General features: G+C 44.7%; 1 protein-coding gene across 1 annotated transcript; it reads left to right on the forward strand.

The window, feature by feature from the left end:
- Window positions 1-13,670: 13,670 nt before the first annotated feature.
- On the forward strand, window positions 13,671-17,461 carry LOC123402568. Its single transcript, XM_045096492.1, has 6 exons — window positions 13,671-14,525; window positions 14,611-14,740; window positions 14,857-15,065; window positions 15,165-15,385; window positions 15,772-15,922; window positions 17,136-17,461. The coding sequence occupies exons 1-6, from the start codon at window positions 13,748-13,750 to the stop codon at window positions 17,459-17,461; spliced, it is 1,815 nt and encodes a 604-aa protein (XP_044952427.1). The 5' UTR covers window positions 13,671-13,747.
- Window positions 17,462-19,185: the final 1,724 nt, after the last annotated feature.

Here is a 19,185-nt window from a genome sequence, read left to right on the forward strand (position 1 = left end):
TGTTTTTCCTTGTGAAAAAAGGTACTGAACACACGTTTATAATTATTTTCATGTGCCCGCTGAACATTGATAGGTGGTCATGGCCATTTCACTAATTTATCTTATGCATCTCCAGTTCGGCAGCATGTGTGTCATGTTATAATGTTTCCTAAGGTCCAGTGAAAGGCTAGTGTTTGATGGAAGTTATTTAGGAGGGACCGCTGTTGTGAAAATAAAAAATTCTGCAATGTGAAAAAAGGTACTGAAGACACGTTTATAAATATTTTCATGTGCCCGTTGAACATTGATAGGTGGTCATGGCCATTACACTAATTTATCTTATGCATCTCGAGTTCGGCAGCATGTGTGTCATGTTCTAATGTTTCCCGAGGTCCAGTTATTTAGGAGGGACCGCTGTTGTAAAAATAAAAAAATTCTGCAATGTGAACCATTTTCTGTAACTTGGCATTTGATGTTACTGTAAAGTCTCCGTCAGCAACAAGAATGGTGTAGCTGAGAATGCTTTTTGCTATGAATTATCCTTTCCATTATGTTGAGCTCATCTACAACAGGAATAAACTTACCATCTTCTTTGGCAGCTTGCACATCCTGCTGGCCACTTAAATTATCCTTTCCATTATGCCGAGCAGCAATTTAAGGTGGTAGTCGTCTGCGGAGCTCCTCTACAACAGGAATAACATCTTCATCTGAAGGACCCCAGAGCAAAACCTGAGCCCAACCAAAGCCAATACCTGTAAGTATATCACCAGTATTGCTGCAAAGCAACAAAAATATATATATAGCAAGATGCACACTGATATAGCAAACTGATATAACAAAAATAAGTCATAGCTCTCAGAATATTGTATAGCAAACTGATTTGAAACTTCTACATAGTCCTTTGTTTACCAATTCTGGAGAAGCACAAGTTGAGATAACACTATATAGTACTTCTATATAATCTGATTTGAAATTTATATAAAATCATTTGAAACTTCTATATATCTATATTGCAGAAGCACAACTTGAAAAAATACTGCGGCCTTAAACCACCATAGTGATAGTCTCACCCATGGTAGAAGCCTAGAACAAATAGTGGTAGAACAGGCATGCCACCAAAAAATAGTTGGCGGCTGCTTTGGTTTGATTTGTTAGATAATGGCTATATTGGTAAAATATAAGGCGCGCAGCATCAACAGTTTTCTATGGCGCAGGAAATTAGGTACCAACCAAGTCAGGCAGAGCAAAGGAAGGATGAGGCAGACGAGGAGAGATGTTCAACACAGCGGAAGGTGGGCAGGGCGGGCTCCTGGGTATGCCGGGCGCCTGGAACCGGTGGATCCCTCTGGCCGTACGTCTGCTGGAACCGGGGGACCCCTCTGGCCGTAGGTCTGCAGGGCGGGCTCCTGGCACCGGGGGATCTAGCAGACGGATGCAACAGTGGTAGCGGCAACAATGGGCAATGGCGAGGGCTCCTGGCACCGGGGGATCTCGCAGACGGACTGCAGGCTACTCGCGGCGCCGACGGCAATCACGGAAGACTGGTCCTATGCGGTGGAGTGTGATTTTCTGGCGCCGACGGCAATCACGGAAGACTGGTCCTATGCGGTGGAGTCTGATTTTTCTCCTCTCTTTTTTCTTGCGTGATTGGAAGTTTGGTTGGTGGAGTATGTTCAGCCAATTGTAATTGCTAAGTCCACCCAGCAGACAGTGGATTAACGTGGGCTGTTAGATTAAGATCTTTGGGATTAATCGTGGGGTGTTGATTGGTTTTTTTTTGTGGGACGTTTTATGGGGTGTCTGTAGTGTAATTTTTGTTTGATTGTTTAATAGTAGTATAGACTCATAAACTACAGGGGCAGGCATGCTATGTTGATCTCAGCTGACTAGGTGATGGTGTATCCAACCGATCCAAACACGGGAGTTCATGGTTGAATTGTGAGCCGTGCAAACTGTATTTCAGCGTCCACTAACATGGTTATGCTTGAGTGTTAGGAAAATTAAGGAAACTACAAAGCATGGTCTTATGCCATAGCAGAATCATCTTATGACATTGGAGAATAAGGGTGATGCCGGCCCTTCAGACCTCAAGGCAACTAAGGTATATGAAAGCAAGCTAGATTTGGCACATAATCAACTGTTTTACGCTGAACAACTGGAGACAATATAGTATTAATAGGAGACAATTAATATAGTATCAATGTTCTATTAATTATAAGTGTTATTTCACTGCATTGAATAAGTAACACAATATAATATTAATAGGAGATACGCAATCCTTTGATTTGGTACAAAAAAGCATATAGTAGTACAGTAATAATTATAATATTAAGTCGAAAGTTGTAGTAATGTGAGCTTACAAAAAAAATTCACAACAGTAAGAGACAATGCCCCTCTGTAAAGAAATATAAGAGCGTAAGACATCACAGTTTCTAACCTCTATAAAGAAACGAAAGTAACCTAAACGCCCTTATATTGCTTTACAAAGGGAGTATTTTGTTTCTAACCTTGGTTTACCAGTTGTTGTTCTTTTATTTACTAGCAGTGGGGAAGGCGCGGCGACACGCCGTGCCCGTGTGTACACTTCCGTTGTGAAATAGTAGACCGGGTGAATAAGTTGATGGAGGGTGAAATGGTTTTAACTTTTAAGCCCTTGTGTATTTTTTGTTGTTGCATGCAGTTTCTTGTGCATGATGTGGAGTTCTGAGGTATTCGCTGAACACATGTGTATGCAGAGAATACATATAGGAGTGCATGCATTGTTAATATGCTAGAGAGAGTAAAGAGATACGCAAGCACATACATAGACTGAGGGTTACATACTACGGTGATAAAATATTTCATGTGAAGTCTTAGCATATTTTTTAGACATAATATGCATCAACAGCATGCGACATTGTCATTGTTTGTGTTCTCTGATGCTAGTTGGTAGGCGCAGCGATGTTCACCTCTATTTCTTGAAGAGTAACTATTGGCTGAACTGAAAATACCCATGGATAAGCTAGCTTGAGTGACAGCTTCTTGGTCCTGAGATGCTTTGGAATATTGGCTACTCCGGTACAACTAACTGAATATTTGTATATATAGATGGTGTATTAGTAGAGGCTTTAAACATTGTCAGTAATTGTGGTATATATATATATATATGTGCACAGTGCGCTCACTGGCTGAATGAGCTGAGAATGTACTCGATTACTTCCGGCACTCATAAACTACAGGGGCAGGAATGCTATGTTGATCTCAGCTGACTGGGTGATGGTGTATCCAACCGATCCAAACACGGGAGCTCATGGTTGAATTGTGAGGAGTGCAAACTGTATTTCAGCGTCCACTAACATGGTTATGCTTGAGTGTTAGGAAAATTAAGGCAACAACAAAGCATGGTCTTATGCCATAGCAGAATCATCTTATGACATTGGAGAATAAGGGTGATGCCGGCGCTTCAGACCTCAAGGCAACTAAGGTATATGAAAGCAAGCTAGATTTGGCACATAATCAACTGTTTTACGCTGAACAACTGGAGACAATATAGTATTAATAGGAGACAATTAATATAGTATCAATGTTCTATTAATTATAAGTGTTATTTCACTGCATTGAATAAGTAAGACAATATAATATTAATAGGAGATACGCAATCCTTTGATTTGGTACAAAAAAAGCATATAGTAGTACACTAATAATTATAATATTAGGTCGAAAGTTGTAGTAATGTGAGCTTACAAAAAAAAATTAACAATAGTAAGAGACAATTTGAGCAACTGGAGAGACAATATAATTGTAAGTCGAAAGTTGTAGTAATTTGAGCAGACAATTTTTTTAAAAGAAGTTATTTCAGATAATAGTTTCAATAACTAATTAAGATACATGGTGTAGAAGCCACCTTTATATTATGAGGCCAACAGATAGAATTGTACAGAGATGGAAGTAAGTGATGCATTTTCATAACATTTGGAAGTAGGAAACATCAGGACGACGTCGTGGTATGTCCATTAGGAACTGAACTCTGCCAAAAAATAGTTCTGCATCAACAAACAAATTCATCAGTTCCAAGTAATTGGTCAAACACCCTAAAATTAGAAACATTGTTTGTTCCAAAAATTCGACTATCAATTATAATAGTCTCAAACAATGAGGAACCTAAAATTAGAAACATTTTTTGTCCCAAGAATACCAAACCGAGATTTTTCGGACAAAACAAATAAGGTAGATCAAAACTACAATGAGGATTGTCGTTCCTGCGTCCATGTTGGTTGTTATGCAAACTATTGTAATAGAAGTTGTAGGTAGAAGCAAAGAGAACCGCTTTCTGAAATGCAAGCTAACATAGTATGGTATGTCACAATGAAAAATAACATTATCCACAGTACCATATGCAAGACTGTAAAATAAATATAAAATATCTGTCTTTCTGTGAAAAAATACTAAAATTATATCACTCTATATGCATCAGCATCATGTGAAAATTAATTGCAGCATTTGAGCAAACAAACTACGCTATTCATGCCTATCAATGAAGTAAATTTAAATGCTACTTCGCCTAATTATTGTTGCCTCTAATTTTGTGTTGCTGTTACATCAATAAAAAATTCTAAATAGTAAACTATGTTGTTATATAAATAGGTCATTATTATGTCTTGGCGTTAAACTATGTCAAAATAAAACATGTAGAAAAATTAGTTGGTTGCAAAAAAAGCAAGTAAGAAGCTGAACTTGCCTATGAGGCTATGACTCCACGTCGACAACTATGTGAATGTGTCCAGCAGTCCAGCTGGAGATGTGCTTGATGCTTTATTACCAACATCCATCGCAAGAGATTTTCTTTGCAACCCAAAGAAAATCCAAAAGGTTCAGTGGCACTGTACGCCATTTTATTACGAAGTGTCTGAACGACTGAACCTCGGATCCGTATAAACCCAAGAGTGTCTTCTTTATGACCTATAAATCGCAGTTGGCAGGAGTGGACCAGAAATTAGGTTCTTGCGATCATATACAATTCATACAGGAGGTTTTGCACCGATAGAATGACCCCCACCCAGCTTATATTACCAGTACAGAAGAAAAAATTACCAGTATAAGCATCCATAGCAAGTTAGCAACACGTTCCATCCAGCATATATTTATATATGTAATTTATAGATCGAAGCGGACTGGGATGTGTGTTACCTGAGTAGTACACATGCTCGGCAGGGTTGTGGTTGCATCTATTCTTCCTCATCGTCCTCCTCTCGGTTCTGGACTTGGTGGTGACATTGATGCTGCTGCAACGGCAACTGCGTATTGTCCTCGTCAACGACCAAGATGGATTCTCTCTTCTCCACCTCCTTCCTTCGACTGGTTGCCGCCATCGACACATCTGGGCAAAGAGACCAATGACGCCGACGGGAGGGAATCGGGAAAGAGAGAAGGGTGTCGTCGATTGGGATGGTGTTTCCTTACCTTATCTGCAACAAAAAGAAATCTCAAAGGGAAGAACAAAATCAGGAAGAGCAGTGCATCGGCCGGTGGCTACCCCTTTTACATTTGGTGTCTATTCCCCTCCCTATTCCCATGCTCTCTCTCTCTCTCTCTCTCTCTCTCTCTCTCTCTCTCTCTCTCTCTCAATCCTGGTCGATCGGTCTCGGTGAGAAAAAGGAGGAGCGAAAGAGGCGAGAAGGCGACCATCTGAGAAGTTGTGAGAAAGATCTCAAGCGGTGGCCCAAAGGAGAAACAACCACGTATCTACCAATGTGGATTCAAGCCAATCTAACTTGCCATGTACACGCGTCGTATCATCACATCAGTTAAAAAACTGTAAAAAACAGGAAAATTCTTGGCTTAGCCAGTTTAAATCTTGTAGATATATATCTGATGACTAACATTTTAATTCTTGCGGTCAATTATTAGAACAAATCACATAGTACCCAACCTCTTCTTGATAATCTCACCAGATGGAGCACCATTGGTAGGTTACATAAAACCCGACGTCTTCTTGATAATCTTACCAGATGGAGCACCATTGGTAGGTCGAAATACAATGAGGCGAATGAATCACCTCTTCCAGCCCACGCCATCTACAATCTGCAACAGATTGTTTTAGCTCAAATTTGTGTATTACACATATACTTGGAAAAAACATAAATACAAAGAAATAGCTAGATCAAGAATGTGAAAGTTGTACTGTATCTGTTATGAAATGCAACTATCATAATTCTGGGGAACACCTCATAAATGACAGAATTTTTTAGAGTTTTAGCTCAAATAACTAGATTCATTTCTTTCACAAATTGATTGGAGATCGATAACAACACCTAAAGAAAGGCAGGATACACTTCATACGGAAGTTTTTGCATCCATAGCACAACCCCCATCCCGCACGTATTTGTAACATCAAGTTATGGCAAATAATGGGCACAACACACTCCATCCATCATATATCTTACCTACTAATAAAGCAAATAGTGTTTCTTCCGTACGTCATCCAAATTGCCCTTAAAGTTGACTAAAATTACCCACCAATGCCACCTATAAGTCATAAAAAACGTGTCTAACTAGCGGTGCACCTCGAGTAACACTGCGAATTCACATCAGCCCGCTTAGCCGCTATAATATAGTGTATTATTATACTCCATGCTTGGTCCAGCCACACTATAATGTTTGGACCAAGCACGAAGAAAGAGGAATTATGATGGAAGACAATAAAGAAGAAGAAGATGATGACAACTATCTGGATCCTATGTTCCTTGAATACGGTGATACTGCAACGGGGGAAGGAGATGATCAAGAGGCACCAGACGTGCCCGCTGATGATGATCTTCACCAGGTCATTGTTGATGCACAGAGAGAATGCGAGGGACACACATCCATGTGGAAGAAGAAATCTATATTTTGGGACGTACCTTAATGGACAGAACTAGAGTTCCGCTCTGCAATCGACGTCATGCACGTGAAGAAGAATGTTTGCGTGAACCTTTTAGGATTCTTGGGCGTATATGGAAAACAAAAAATACATCGGAGGCACGGGAGGACCAGCAACGTATGAACAAAAAAGACGGCATGCATCCAAAGCAGTATCAAGGTACTGCCAGCTATGCCCGTACCAAAGCAGAGAAGGAAATCTTTTTTGAATGTCTGCTTAGTATCAAGGTCATGTCTAGCTTCTCGTCGAATATAAAGGGAATAATAAATATGTTAGAGAAAAATTTCAGAACCTAAAGTCTCATGACTACGACGTGATTATGATGCAACTGCTTCCGGTTGCATTGAGGGGGCTTCTACCAAAAAGTGTCCGATTTCCTATTGTGAAGCTATGTGCATTCCTCAATTCAGTTTCTCAAAAGGTAATCGATCTAAAAATCCTACCATCGTTACAGAATGATTTGGTCCAATGTCTTGTCAGTTTCGAGTTGGTGTTCCCACCATCCTTCTTCAATATTATGACGCACGTCCTAGTTCACCTAGTCGATGAGATTGCCATTCTGGGTCCTATATTTCTACACAATATGTTCCCCTTTGAGAGGTTCATGGGAGTCTTAAAGAAATATGTGCGTAACCATACTAGGCCAAAAGGAAGCATCTCCAAGGGCCATGAAAAGGAAGCATCTCCAAGGGCCATGAAACAGAGGAGGTCACTGGGTTTTGTGTTGACTTTATTCCTGACATTAAGCCGATTGATGTCCCTCAATCGCGGCATGAGGGGATGGATGGAAAAGGCACACTAGGGCCAAACTCAATAATATGTAGGGATGGGCATTCTTGGGCGCAAGCACACTACATAGTTCTATACAATTCTACCTTGATGACCACGTATATCAATGAACACAAGAACATTCTATGCTCCAAACACCCGGAGTAGTCTAACAAATGGATTACACATGAACACATCGGGACTTTCGGCTATTGGTTGTAAACACATCTCATTGGTTGGTTGATATTGTTACGATCACTACAAAACTGCTATTGTTATGTTTGCCACCGTTACCGTTACTTCCATACTACTTTGCTGCAGATATTAAGTCTTTCAGGTGTAGTTGAATTGACAACTCAGCTGCTAATACTCAAGAATATTCTTTGGCTCCCCTTGAGTCGAATCAATAAATTTGGGTTGAATACTCTACCCTTGAAAACTGTTGCGACCCCCTATACTTGTGGGTTATCACCCGCCGCCATCGAGGCCGTCCGACCAAGGGCCGACGCGGCGCATCCGCGACAACGGGAGGGGGGAGGGAAGTGGGCCAGGGGCTAGGAGGCGGGAGGCGGGGGCGCGGCTCGTCCGCCGCGGGGCGGCGCGAGTCGCTAGAGGGGAGGGGAGGGGGCATCTTAATTTGTAGGATACTCTCGATGTCGGCTAATAAAAGGGCAGCTGCCTTTAGAAACATATATCAATATCTATAATATTAAATTTATATCATTCAATCCATCATGGAAAGTACGTTTATATTTTAGTATATGTTAGATACTGCAAATGTTGACATTTCACCCTGTAATTTTCGTCAAACTTATACACATTTTACTTGCACAAAAATTGACACACTTTATATTTCACGACGGAGGCCCAAAGAATCCAACGGTAGACTAACCGCTCTCCCGAAAAAACTGGATCGGGCGGAAAGGTGGCGAGCGGGGCGGGGCTTCCATTCGTGTCGCCAGTGTTGCACCTGGTTCCCTCCCCCTCCGCCAGCTGCTCCGGTGACGGGAGGGAGGGGGAACCTGAGATCTGTGGTGAGTTCGCAGTAGGGTTAGGATTGAGGGAGACGCCAATGAGGCCGCTGCAGCAACGTCTTGCCTGAATAAGTTCCCTCGGGCTAGGGGCTAGAGGGGTGGGGATCACCGGATCTCGTGGAGGTCGCGGGCTATGGTTTTTGGATGTCAACTCGCACTAGTCGGTTGAGTCTTCGGATGGGAACGGGTTGTGTGAAGACGGAGATTCTTCATCCTCTTCGTTGGTATGATGTTTCGTTGTTCTTCTTCCTCTAGCGTTGTGTTCTTGCTGCAGGGTGTCCTGCTTTTCCCGGACGATTGGCCCGGCCATGGCGTCGGAATCGGATCCTAGTTCTCTTCCATCTCGAAGGGACACATATAGCGGTACTCAAAGCCACATATGACGAAGGCTGGTGCAGGGGTGTTGGATGCAATGTGTGTCCTTGCCCTTTCAGCGTTGGTGTGAAGGAATGGGAAGCAACGGGGTGGCGATTGTGCTGTGGTTGATGATGATGACCTGTCTGGATCTGGTTGCAGATTGTTGTGTTGCGTGGGTCTTCTCGAAAGGTTCAAGCATGATGACACAGTGCTTCGAAGATCTTCATATTTTGTTGCTTGTTTTAGGATGTATTTCTGGTTTTTTATGCGTGTGTTAGGGTGTATTTATACGGGTCAAGAACTTTGTATTATTTCATGAGTTTTTTTAGGAGAAACCATATATTTATTCATTAAAATAACAACATACAACATATATGGCTTCTTTCTGAAACAGTACGGAGAGATAGCACACAAGAAAATTTACATCATCATCGCCGAAGAATTTAGCCGCCGTCGACGTCGAAGCGTTCGCCGGATGAGAGAAACATAGGTATCCAACTTGCCAAGATCCAAGATAGTGCCATAGCAGCGAAGCTGCGTTATGAACCTCTGAACACGCACTGTCACAAGTGGCAACATACATGTCGATGTGGATCGTCGCTCCGAAGAAATACTTCACACATCTTGGTTCTCTCTTGAAGGTCTCAACTGATAAAACGTCGAAAAACTTCAAAACTGGCAACCATCTTCCACCGCCAAATCTGCATGTGGACTATCCCTTGGACAAGACCGGCGTTGCAATGGCGGCCAACTCCAAGACACAAACTTCCGGCTTCACAGCGACGCTGGAGACGCAACCGACGTAACGCAGACGAAGCTGAAGAAACAAGAACCTAAGCAAGATCCACACCTATGTCTTGAGGAACCCGCTCGAACACAAATTCATGGCACCTTGATGTCGCAGAAGAACGCCGTCCAGTCGGTGACCTGGAAAATTGTATTTCATGAGTTGAACGCAAGCATACTTTCTAAAAAAATATTTCGAGACGGAGGAAGTACAGTACATGAGAAAACAGAAAATAAAAATTGCGGAACCATCGATGCAATGTTGCATCGGATAATCACCACGTGCGCGCATGCTTCTGTGTCACGCCCAAGATGCGACTCTATCCTTAATTTGACACGGGGGGCTCATCAGGGATAGAAGCGCATCTCGTCGTGTCGCAAGAATGGATATTGTTACAAGTACATGTACTAAAAAGAAGAGATATATAATAGAATTGGCTTACACTCGCCACAAGCTACATCAGAGTCACATCAGTACATTACGTAAACATCATGAAGAAGAGCAGGGTCCCTCTACGGACGAAAACAAACGAGAAAAGAAGAATGACGTCCATCCTTGCTATCCCTGGCTGCCGGCCTAGAACCCATCCTAGATCGACGAAGAAGAAGAAGAAGAAGCAACTCCAAATGAACAATCAACGTGCTCGCGTCATGTAACCTTTACCTGTACCTGCAACTGGTATTGTAGTAATATGTGAGCCATAGGGGACTCAGCAATCTCATTTTCAAAGGTATCAAGACTAGCAAAGCTTAATGGGTGAGGTATGGTTAAGTGGTGAGGTTGCAGCAGCGGCTAAGCATATATTTGGTGGCTAAACTTACGAGTACAAGCAATAAGAGAGGGAAGATCTACGCATAACGGACTGAACTACTGTTGATCAAATGAATGATCCTGAACACCTACCTACGTCAGACATAACCCCATCGTGTCCTCGATCGGAGTAAGAACTCGCGAAAGAGACAGTCACGGTTACACACACAGTTGGCATATTTTAATTAAGTTACTTCAAGTTATCTAGAACCAGTGTTAAACAAAGTTTCCACGTTGCCACATAACCGCGGGCACGGCTTTCCGAAAGATTTAACCCTGCAGGGGTGCTCCAACTAGTCCATCACAAATTACCACAAGCCGCATAGAAATCCTCAATCACGACACTCGCGATCTCGTCGGATTCCTTAGTGGAAAACCTCAACTCTGAGATTACCCAAAGCATCACCGGAATCCCGATGCACAAGATATCTCGTCAAAGGTAAAACTAATCAAGAAAGGCCGCCCGGCGTGTCGAGATCCCGATAGGAGCCGCGTATCTCGTTCTCAAGACACGACGGATAAGCACAGCGTACGGTGGCCTGATAGAAATCTCCCGAGTTGCCCCGGGTTGGCCCCGCAAACGGCTCTAGTTTTGGACCAGACCAGCAGCACTGGCCCCCTGTATTATGTGAAATTACTCCTCGGGTTCATGACACCCTATGCTTTCAGTGTTAACAAAATTATTATGTTGGGCAAATGTAGTACCAATGTTGGGCCTTGCCAGACCAGCTTTAAGGTAAAACGAATTATCAAGGGGGTCCCCATAACAACCCCGATCGTGTTAGGAACGCTCAAATATGAAACATAACACCGGTAGCCGAAACTAAGGGGGCAAAGGTGGAACAAAACACCAGGCTAGAAAGGCCAAGCCTTCCACCTTTTACCAAGTATATAGGTGCATTAAATTAAATAGCATTTAAATATGGTGATATGACAAGGAACTTTCTACTGTACCCGATATACATACACGTCGCTCTCGGGCTGTCACATTCAAGGAACTTTCTTCTAGGGCGTCGGTCTCGGGCTGTGACATTGTGCTACTCTGCAACTGCACATGCATACACGTCGCCATCTGTTGTACCCGACATGCATCGGACGGCTACGAACTGATGAGCGCCCTCAAACCGCGAATATGGCTTATCCTAACTGGTTGCGCGCGCAACACGAATCATCGCGGTTGTTGTTGCCTATGGATGCGAGCGCCGTGGCCCATTGGGTCCCATCCAAGAATCTTGGATTTTCCTTTTTCCCACCGCTATGCAGTCTGGATACAGTCAGAGCAAGTACAATAAGGTCCAGTCAGCAGGCTGTAAGGATCAAAATATTATATTTCTGCTGAGTTGGATGAGAGAGAAGAGGAGAGATAAGGGAAGCGGGCTCTTCGTGAAGAGCCAGCTCTAGCTCGTGCTCCTAGGTGCTTTGTGAGAATGAAACGTGGGCCATATATGATAAAAGTAGTATTCTTTTATAGCTAACTATTGTATAAGCTGACTATAAGGTGGGCTATAAGACTGCTTATAGCTACCATGAACCATGCTCTCATGTCGTATCTGTCCGCTCAGCTATGGCCGTACCTCGTGACTCCTGAGCCCCGTGATCCATCTCTTCTTATAAATTTTTTTGGATGTCATTGATTGGACGTCTTGATTAGAATATTACATTCAGTTGCCTGGGTTGCTGCTGACAGAGAAACTTAGTGCCTTTTTTGTTTTGACCCGAAAAAACTTAGTGCCTTCTGCTGTAAAGTGATCAACAAATATTTTGCTGTTCAATAGAGCAATTCTATGAAAACTTATTGATGTTACTGTTTAGGTTTTTTTCATTGAAGATGTTGGAAACAAACCCCACAATTATTGTGATATTTTCATCACTAGACACCACATTCCATATACCGACGATGCACACTTTATATCCTCGCTTATGGTCCTTTTATGATCGTTTGCAAAGAACTTTAAAGGTAATAACCATATGTACCCAAAGGCGGGCCTAATGCACTTGACTGTGAAGAACTTTAATTATCGGTAAGTTTTTTCTTTTGGGGTATTGGGAAACCAACCCCATCATTTACGGCATCACTATATATTACGTCAAATTTAATCGTCTATGCACATTTTATATTTTTGGTTGAGGTCCTCTTATGACCGACCGCGAAGAACTTTACAGATAGTAGCCATATATACTCGTTGGCTGGCCTTTTGGACTCAAGCACAAAGGATTTTAATGATATATCGATTGGTAAGTTTTTTCGGAATATTGGGAAACCAACCCATGATATATCGACAGTACGTCAAATATAGCTGTTGACAACCCCAATCTTTATAAACCTAGACCCAATATTACCAAGGATTACAAAGCTCAGATAAATGGCTTAGCCGACGGAATGATGCGTAGCTCTAAAGTACCAAAAGTTACAGTCCATGCGTTAGAACTTTGATCGGGTACTCAGATAAACTTTTTAGGACATGTGTTTTATATCTGGCTATATAACATTGCATGCAATTACGAGGAAAAATCGGCTATTTTACGAGTAATTAGTACTTCCGGTGCATAGAAAATTAGAAATGCTAGAAGATAATCCTAATCTAATGAGTAGAGTGTTCTAGAACTGCCGCATAGTAAAACGCAACAAGGATGCATGTGGAGGACCTGGCGACAGCAGAATCTATAGACCTTTTTTAGGGTAGAATCTATAGACTTGGTCCCACTCTGCATTCAATCAGTTGAAATACATCTCTATCTCTATACATCCGCTGGGAAAGTCTTTGGACAGTGGGATACCCTGCAACGCTGACAACATGGTCAACCGGACTGATTTGACGTCAAGGCGGATGTGCGGCACAAATATAAGTTGCGCGCGTAACTAGTTAGGAAAAATCCGCGTCAACCGCCGGCGGGCGTGCGGCAGTGGGCGAACCGCCACGTCCGCTCCAACCGTCGCGTCCCAAGCCCGTCTCCTACAACCGCCCCGCGCGCCGCATATATACCTCCTGCGCGTGGTGTAACTGCAAACCACACTTACCCACTGAGTCCACGACAACACCACCATCCCGCCGGCGACTTCACGCACGTATATACATCTTCCTTCGCAACTCCATTGATCGAGCCGCCATCGCCATGGACGAGGTCACCCGCTTTCTCAAGCATGACCCGACCGTCCCGACCGCTGAGCAACAGCAGCAGGCTCCAGCGGTTCACGTCGACGTCCAGTCGGCGATGCAACTCGAACTCCAGCAGGCGCCTCCCATGGTCAGCGTGCAGCACCCTCAACCGGAGGCACCGCCGATGCCACTCCGTGATCAACAGATGCTTGTCGAATCGCCGGCGACGATGTTCCTCCATCCTGGCGACCACATGGTCAACGAGTTGATGCCGGCAGTGCAACAAAGGCTTGGCGAATCAACGGTAACAGTGCCACCAACTCTTGTCGACCAGGACCAGCACATGGTGGGCGAGTCGCCGTCGGCGATGCCACCCCCTCACCAGCAGATGCTGGGCGACACGCCGGTCACGATGCCACGACATCCTCACTATCACATGATCTGTGAGTTGCTGCCGGTATTGGAACAAAGGCTTGGCGAGTCGCCCGCTGCAATGCCACAACCTGACGGACATGGCCAGCACGTGATGGGGGCGCCGGCGAGGACGCTACTCCAGCACCAGACGATGATGGTGGATCATCCGCCGGTGGCCTACGGATTCACAGACCTGGACGAAGATCTGGGTATCTATGGGCTTTTTCTGGAAAACGAATATCACATGCCTGGCGGCAATGGCGTCACCGGCATGCCGGAACCGCCCGCGGTGCCTTCAGCAGTCGTGCCGCTGGCACCAGCGCCAGAGCAAGCATCATGCCAAGACTGTCAAGTCGTCCAACTGGTCAGGAGCCACAACGGTAAGCATGCATGGAAACCCTACGTACGTGTATAACTTTATAGTTTCAATCAATCGCCGTGAATGCAAGATATATTTTTCTGCAGCGGCGATGGGAAAGGTGACGACCTTGTCCCTACACCGTGCGTCCGACGGAACATACATGCACACAGTCCTCGAAACCACCGGCACCGGCGATCAAGGGCCGAACTACGGCAGCCAACTAATACACGAGAGGTATAAGTGTCTCGAACACTTTTGTGGTTAGTGTAGATAATGTTGCAACATCCACAGCATGATATATAATTAAGGAGTAATTTACAATAGAATGTTGTTTCTTCTCTTTGATACAGCCTGCGTGACAGCGCGCCTGAGGAGGTGCCTAAGATTGTTGAGTCCTGTATCCGGATGATGAGGGACATAGTAGGCCCGGTGGAGGACGTCATCACCGTCGATGGCAAAGCAGATGCAGAGGCAGAGGCGAGCTCTAGCATGGTCGGTGCTCCTCCGACCGATACAGCCGGCCCGTCCAGGGCTCCTGATCAGAGGGACACGCTGCAGGGTACATTCTCTGTTACAATCTCTACCCTCAGGGAAATCAATATCTGCACATGTGTTAGTGACACTATTCTATGTTTTCTATACGCATCAATGCATGCAGCTGCACCGGTTGCGCCACCGCCGCCGCCGACCCACAGGCGGTGGCCGCAGCAGCCAGAGAGGGTGTTAAGTCCGGCGGAGCAAGAGGACGAGGAGACCCGGCAGTACCTACGTCGCGCCCGAGAGCGGGCTGAGAAGGAGATGAGCTCATTGCCGCTCGCACTCAAGCGCTTTTGCCGCGACGTAAAAAATCCAGACAATCGCAACCCGATGCTACACCGGGTAACAAAGTTACTTTGGACTGCAAGTGTCATTTGGGTTGGTTAAGTAGTTCCTTTTTCGATATCTAATTCATCATTCCCATTTATTGTTGAATCACTTCGGTACCCAACAGGGAAAATGTGATTGCTAGATATAGTTCCCTAACCTTCCAATCAAACTAATACATTAAGAATATGTGAAAAACTACACACGGCTCCTTTCCCCTAGCTCATGTATATATTTCCATGACACGTATGTTTATTAAACCGGCAATAAATAGCTATGATTGTTTACATTTCTAGTAGTGCTGATTCCGTTGTACTTAAACATAACATATTGGTTAATATAATTTTCAGTATATTATACGGTAATGATAAATTTTATATGTCATTTGTGTTTTGTTGCAGATCAAAAAACTTAATAAAAAGATCAAAGACACCGAGAAGGAAGCCTGGCGTGTGGGGAACGAATTGACCAAGATCAGAAGGCTTGTGGACGATTTCGTGACAGAGAAAACACGGTTGTATGCTACTCTTACAGAGCTGATGGAGAAGGAGGGTAAGATCTGTCGTAGTTTCCCTCCCCACGGAGACGACGATGAAGCTGGCGGCAACGGTGGCGCCGCTGGTGCTGCCGTGTCATAAGATTGTAGTTTCTGTGGTGTAATCGTACGTAGTAGCACCTTTTACTTATGTTTATATCTTTGCTTTCATGGTATGCTCTATTTATCAATGTAATAAACACATATATTTGTTGGTGTGGATGTAACTAGCTAGGTATGTAGAATCGAACTACTTGTGTAATAAACATATTTAAATTTGTTGGTGTTGTTATAAATAACTAGGTTGATGTCTTGTAGGCCATGCAATGACATGGAAGATGTTCAGTGTTGAAGCTTTGGTAAGCCGCCATGCTCTATTTTCCTGTGTGAACATTCTTCCTATGGTCCTCTAAAAGTATCGACTGGGATATAACCGCCAAACCATTTCATATTAGGTCAAATGCATGTTGCGTAAAAATACTTTGTGACATTCATCAGCAAAATTAGAGCATACCCAACTTCCTCACAAATCACACTGCACACATGCGAAGAAAGAAAAAAACATAAAATGCTAGAGAGGTCTTCAAAAATGACAATGTTGCTTTATAAATATGACCACAACAATCTAATTGCTTAATTCAAAACTTTTATGGACAGAGATTTGCATCTACCATCAAACATAAAGGAACAATGTGTTTGCATAAAAAATGGACTTTGTTTTGACCCCTACAGTGGGATGACAATTTATATTGGCTTCTACATTTGCAACTATCAATACACATCCATTTCGTGTTGGTATCTATATAGGCAAAATCTACACACCCATGCTAAACGTGGCTGACTTCCTATGAGATGTACCATGTAATCATTTGTACAATTACGAAAAGTAAAAGGATAACATCATTGTTTTATATGCCTCTAAAGTAAACAAACATCACTTCACATCAAACTATACATTGTTCTTCTGAGCACTCCTACCAATTTTTCAGTTGCAATTCAATACTGAGAAAGGACTTATAAGTGAACTACAATTCATGACAGGTGTAGCAGGATACTCGCCACAACTATTTTTCCAACATAGCAGTGGCTGCTAACAGAACTTACCCGCCACAAGTAATCACTTCTTCTTCGGTACAACCCCCAAACACAAGGACGGCTGAGATTAAACGATACCCCTTCGTAACAAAGGGCAGGATTGTCTTTTCCCCCGTCCCGACGTACGTGTGTCAGCCCGACGGGCGCCAGCTGACCAAACGGCAACGTATAGGAGCCCGGTATACGCGTCGTACCCGCGTCCCACCCGCTGCGACGTGGCGTCGCCACGCCGGTCTGACCGCGGTCAATCCGTCGGTTCCCGAGACCGCGGCATTAATTCCGCGCTGCGTCGTCAGTTCACGTCGGTTCCCGACGCCGCCGCCATTAATCCCGTGCTACGTCGCCAGTCCGCGTCGGTTCCCGAAGCCGCCGCCATTAACCACCGCATCGCCAGCTCGCCGCGTCGGTTCCCGAAAGACGACATTAATCACCGCGTCAGCGTCGTCCGATGCCGCCGTTAGCCCGTTGGTTCGCCGGCTCCCGAGGCGACACCATTAATGGCGGCCCCGTCGTCAGAGCCCAGTCGCGTCGGCTCCCGAGGCCGTCGCCGCTGGCCCGTTGGATCGACGGCTCCCGAGGCGATGCGCATTCACTCCGGGGGAGTTACGCCGGCCAGCTGCTCCGTCGCGGCGCTATATATACCCGTCGTCCTGCGGCTCGTCGGCACACCCGTCGCTCCCCTGCTCTCCTTCTCTCCCCCGCTCTTCGTCGTCCCGCCGCAGGTCCCCGTCGTCCCGAAGTTCTCTTCTTCCCTTCCCCATTCTCCGATGACCCGGCGATGGACCATGCCGGCGGCAGCAGCTCCGGCGGCGGCGGCACGCCGGAGAGCAACTGGCCCCAGAGCCTCGACAAGCCGCTGACGCAGGAGCTGTACAACTTCGGCCTCCTCGTCCCGACGGGGTGCCGCCGTGCAAAACCTTGGAGGATTTGCAAGGACGGCTATCCGACGTTGACCAACCCCGCGACGCCAGAGCAGCTCCGGGTCCACTCTGACGGCCGCTACAACACCCACGGCCGGCACGCCTTTTGGGACGGGAAAAACTACAACGACGTCATCAGGCATTGCCGGCAGGCGGCGGCGGCAGTGGCGAGGGCGTCCCGCGTCGCCGTCGGGCGGCGATCCCCCACCCACCTCCGGCGGCCCCGGTGGTGGCCCCGGCTGTCCCGGTGGAGTACGAGGTGCCGCCGGAACAGTTCGTCCTGCGCGAGGACGGCGACCCCGAAGACTCGCCGGGGCTACTTGTCGCCATGAGGGCGTCACACGCGACGGCGGCGAGGGCAGAGGCGGAGATCGCGGCGGCGATCCAGGCGACGGCGGCAGCGGCGGCAAACCCACCACCCGTCGGCGATGACGACGACGTCGACTGGGACGCCCTCGCCAACAGCTCCGACGACGACGGCGGCGGCGGGGACGGCGGCGGCGCGGTGGACGGGCCCGCCGTCGTCTACCTCGACTCCGATTAGATTAGGCTTTTTAGAATTTAGTAATGTTTAATTAAATTTTATTTTTAGTTTTTTAATTATGTTCGAATGTAATCGGGAACTATGAAATTTTATCTAAGTTTATTATGAATCTAAATTCATTGTTTACATTGTTATTATTATTATTTATTTGAAATATTTAAATTGTTTACACTAGTTAACTTAATATTTAAATTTTATCTAATATATAAAATTTACAAAAATGAAAAAAAAACAAAAATAAATAACTTATAATATTTCTTAAACGATATAAACATTCATGAAATTATATTAAGACATAATAATTTTCTTAAACGATATAAACATTCATGAAAATATTTTAAATATTTTTTCTTAAATAATATATAAATAACTTATAATTTTTCTTAAACAATATAAAAACGTAAAATATTTGCCCAACTTTTGCCGGCAGCTGAGAATGGACATGCAATGATGCCACGCAAAATTTCAACGAAATCGGGAACCAAACGTACGTTGCGTCACGTCCGGCATCTCTTTGTGCCGGTTTTTGAATGGAAATTTATAAAAAAGAACGGATTGTCAGAAAATTGTAAAATTTGACGTGCCGCCTTGTGAAGTTCATCGTGAAGTATGGAAAAAAATGAAAAAAATTCATGAAGAATAGTTGCAAGATGGCGTTGTAACACCCCTTCCGTCCATACCGACACCCATGGATTGCACATGAAGTATATGCATGCATTCA

The sequence above is a fragment of the Hordeum vulgare genome, chromosome 1H (genome assembly GCF_904849725.1).
Source record: "Hordeum vulgare subsp. vulgare chromosome 1H, MorexV3_pseudomolecules_assembly, whole genome shotgun sequence".
NCBI classification, from domain to species: Eukaryota; Viridiplantae; Streptophyta; class Magnoliopsida; order Poales; family Poaceae; genus Hordeum; species Hordeum vulgare.

What these genes read in the sequence shown, in the direction of transcription:
- LOC123402568 (XM_045096492.1), top strand. Translation starts at nt 13,748, where the DNA reads ATGGACGAGGTCACCCGCTTTCTCAAGCATGACCCGACCGTCCCGACC. An exon ending in ACTGGTCAGGAGCCACAACG is followed by an intron (nt 14,526 to 14,610) that starts GTAAGCATGCAT and finishes ATTTTTCTGCAG; the next exon opens with CGGCGATGGGAAAGGTGACG. An exon ending in GCAACCCGATGCTACACCGG is followed by an intron (nt 15,386 to 15,771) that starts GTAACAAAGTTA and finishes GTTTTGTTGCAG; the next exon opens with ATCAAAAAACTTAATAAAAA.